General features: G+C 44.7%; 1 protein-coding gene across 1 annotated transcript in view; it reads left to right on the forward strand.

Moving 5' to 3' along the window:
* Window positions 1-144: 144 nt before the first annotated feature.
* The window catches only part of FZD6 (frizzled class receptor 6), a 32,279-nt gene continuing 28,829 nt past the window's right edge, over window positions 145-3,594 (forward strand). The window contains exon 1 of the mRNA XM_026842507.1: window positions 145-540. Within this exon, the coding sequence (XP_026698308.1) occupies window positions 361-540 (180 nt within the window). The 5' untranslated portion in view covers window positions 145-360. The remainder of the gene's footprint in view (window positions 541-3,594) is intronic.

Consider the following 3,594-nt stretch of genomic DNA (forward strand, 5'->3'; position numbering starts at 1 on the left):
CGGGGTGCGGGGGGTGCGCGGCCGCCCCGGCGGGAGCCGCCCTCTCCCCTGCAGGTTCGTGAGAAGGCCGGGCTCGGCCCTGCGACGGGTGGTCGCGGCCGGGTGGCTTCTGCTGGTAACGACTCTGCCCTGTCTTTTCCCGCTTCTGCAGCGTATAGGCTCGAGCAAGAAGGGGTTTAGTAAAATCGCGTTCAGCCACGATGGGGAAATACCGAAGGCAGCGGTGAGGAGCCTGACCGTCTGCCTGACTGCCCGTGCCTTGCGCTGGAAGCAGCAGAGGAAGATGTGTGTTTGTACCCCCGCGCCAAGCTGGTCGAACTGCTGAACGGAGCTATGTGCTGAAGTTGAGATCCCAACAAGATGGGAGTACTTGCGTTTTCTGCGGCTTGCAGTTTACTTCTAACTCTGGTGCAAGGGCACAGTTTATTCACATGTGAGCCAATTACTGTTACCAGGTGTTCAGGAATGCCTTACAATATGACTTTTTTCCCCAACATCATGGGACACTATGATCAGGACACGGCTGCTCTCCAAATGGAGGTACGTTCTCCCACCCCTGCTGTAGTATGTAAATACAAACACTGTGAAAAAAATATTTTTTGTCGTTAAGAAATGGTTTGTGATATCTGAATGACAACGCAGATCGTGTTTAGTGACTAGGTGTTTCTTTAAATCTTTTTGGAATACACGAGAGCTCTCTGATTGTATAAACACTGTGTAAAGGAACTTCCTCCCCCGGCCTTGGATCCTGTGTTAGAGTGAAAGAGGAATGGGTGTAACACAGCGATGTGGCTATTCAGAGCTCTTTGGCAGAGCTGATCACATATAGCCCAGGCACCTCACTGATACACAGACCAATTCTCGAAGCTCACTGGGAACACAGTTTATGATATCCTGGCCTGCCTGAACTCAAGTAGTGCAAAAGTAGTGTTTAGAAGTTGTTCTTTGTTCCTCTCTCAGCTTGTATCTGCTAAGGAGAGGTACCTAAACTTATTCTTAGCCCTATTCTCCATTGTGGCCTTTGCATTCTGTTAACTTTTGACTGAAAGAGCAACTCTTCTTTTTTTTTTTTTTTTTTCATTCTTTTTAAAGTGAAAACAAACACTTTTCTTACCTGAACTGACTGTAACATATGGCTCCCTTGAGAATATGCCACCTTGTGGAAAGGCTTTGCCGATAGCAATAGCTACAAAGGGCTAGAGCCTCTCTGGGTGAGAGGCTTGTAAAACAAGTTTTAAACCTGTTTTAATAATGGCTTTTCAGTGGTAAGACGAGAGGGAACATCTTAACACAGGTCTTGAAAAGCTTACCATCTTGTGCTGTGCAGAGAGTGAAACAAGTGAGTTGAAAGTGAAGAAGTTTCTGTTAAAAAAAAAAAAAAGTGCTGTTTGAGGTGACTACTATTACTAAAATCGTATTTACATATTCTTTGCTGAATGGAGGAGGAGCTTGGTTCAGTTGCCAAAACTTTTTTTTAGCGTTGCTTGGGATAGTCAGGATTCCCTGTTCGGCCTGTAGCTGCCCGCCTGGAAGGGCTTTGGTCTCGCATCACGTTTGTCAGCCCGGTGTAGATGTATGGGAAACTCTGGTATCAAGTGTTAAGATACCTGTTTGCAAGCAACTGAATTCAGCTGCCGATCATGGATAAATTGCGGGCTTTTAAATTGGAAGGCAGGCTGTAGGCTTCAGTTGTAAACTCTGTGCAGTGCCTTCTCCAGTCATCATTTGTTAGGAATGCTTTCTGCAGCATCTGCCACTTTATCTCATCAGGTGTGCTGCTGGTTCTTACTTGGTGTGTCTTAACTACAGCTGTTGAGCCAGCTTTTGTCAGTATTCGTGCCTTCCAGTCATGCTGCTGTTACAGCAGAGAGACCACAGAGCCATTTTTATTAGTTTGCTATGACTGACTTTTCTGAACTGTCAGTCACTAACTTGTGCCCAGCGAATGCCTTCTGCACGGAGGGAGTTCCTTCTGGAAAGCGTTCGTGGCTTACCTCTTCTCATATAGCTACTTCATAAAGACTGCATGGTAGTGAGAAGCTTTGTTGTTTTCTTTCTTTTTCCATCTTGTCTCCCTTATAAACACCTCTGACTACTGCAGTGGTTGATCGCTACTCAGCCAACTGACTAAACAGTGTCCATTATGATTTGATTTCCCTACCCTGTTTCATTTGCTTCCTAGTGTCCTGTCATTGCCACGGTCTGGCCTCTAATTTGGTATACCTCAATACTCTGGTGTTGTGCAGACGTTTCTAAACAACCTAATGTATATGTGGGCTGATCTGCCTGCCTTTATTTGTGATTCAGCAGTGCTGATTGACTGCTTGGTTAAACTGAATTTTTCAGACAGGTGCTTTACTGGTGAAAGGGTAAGGAAATTTCCCTGAGTCTTTTTTCTGAGGAAGACCAATGCATACCAATGTCACCTAGACATTTTACATAATTCTACGTGGTATTCAGTAATGGTACCAGTATCGTTTGTTCATGGTTGATTGCAACAGGGAACTTTATCAGGATTGTCAAAGGGTTCTGCTTTTCAGGGGACTTGGTATTGCAGCAGGGGAGGAGGAGCTATCGACTTCTGGAATATTGTTTAATTTCACTTTGCAGCCATAAAGAGGCAGCAGGTTGGGAGATGAAGGAGACTTCTGTTGTTTTAAGAGCTTGAATTTTTCAGTAATTGGTAGTCCAAACTTTGTTCATACCAAGGAAAGAATTTTAATAGTATGTTGGTTAAAACTTTGTTCTTTTGATCCTTAGTAGGAATGCTTAAAGGCTTTGTTTTTTGATTCCATCTCTTTCTTCCCCCTCCCCGCCCCACAGCCTGTTCTCAAGACTGGGCATGGTTTTAGGATGTAAGCACTGGGTTTTGAGATTGTGGCTTGTAATATTTTCCTCACTTCATCTCAACTGACTTGAGCGGGCTGCTTGATCATGCAATCCTGGGGCACATGGTGGAAACTTCTTAAAGAAATCCAAGTATTTTGTGCAGAAAGGGCCTTGATGTTAGTCCTGTTTTCTGCTCCTATCCCCTCTGGAAGCTTCTTCCCAGTACTTATTTGGAGTGTTTTCTCCCAGAAAAAAATGAAGATTTGTCAAGGGGGACAAGTCTCACCTGAAGGTCAAGTTCAGTCTCTCAAAAACTGGGGTAGTGCTCTCATGTCCTACTCTCAAGGCTCTAGAAGTGTTCTCTGCTGTGTGTAGTTTTATATAGCCAGAAGAGCTGTGCTTTCCATCTGCTGGAGCACAAAGGCTTCTGTACAGTTTCTCTGCTTTCCAGAATGGTGTTAAATTGGCATTTCTGGGATTGTGTCTTCATAGTAATCCTCCAGGAGAGGAGGATGTGGAGCCACCATCCTAGGTGGTGGTTGTCCTCCAGGAAATTGGCTGATATGTGGTCTTACATTTCTGCCTCATGTATCAGCTCTTCATAATGATGTGCTATAAACAAGAACACTGAACTGATTAGAGCAGGAGAAAAGACTAACTAAATCTTACAGTCTCTGTTACGGGTGTTCTGGCTAGTGACGATAGTCCCTCTGGGATCTTACTTTCTGCAATAGAAAATTCATAATTTGCAGTTGCCCCCCCCCC

This window comes from Athene cunicularia, assembly GCF_003259725.1.
Source record: "Athene cunicularia isolate RWA chromosome 2 unlocalized genomic scaffold, athCun1 chr2_part1, whole genome shotgun sequence".
Lineage (NCBI taxonomy): Eukaryota > Metazoa > Chordata > Aves > Strigiformes > Strigidae > Athene > Athene cunicularia.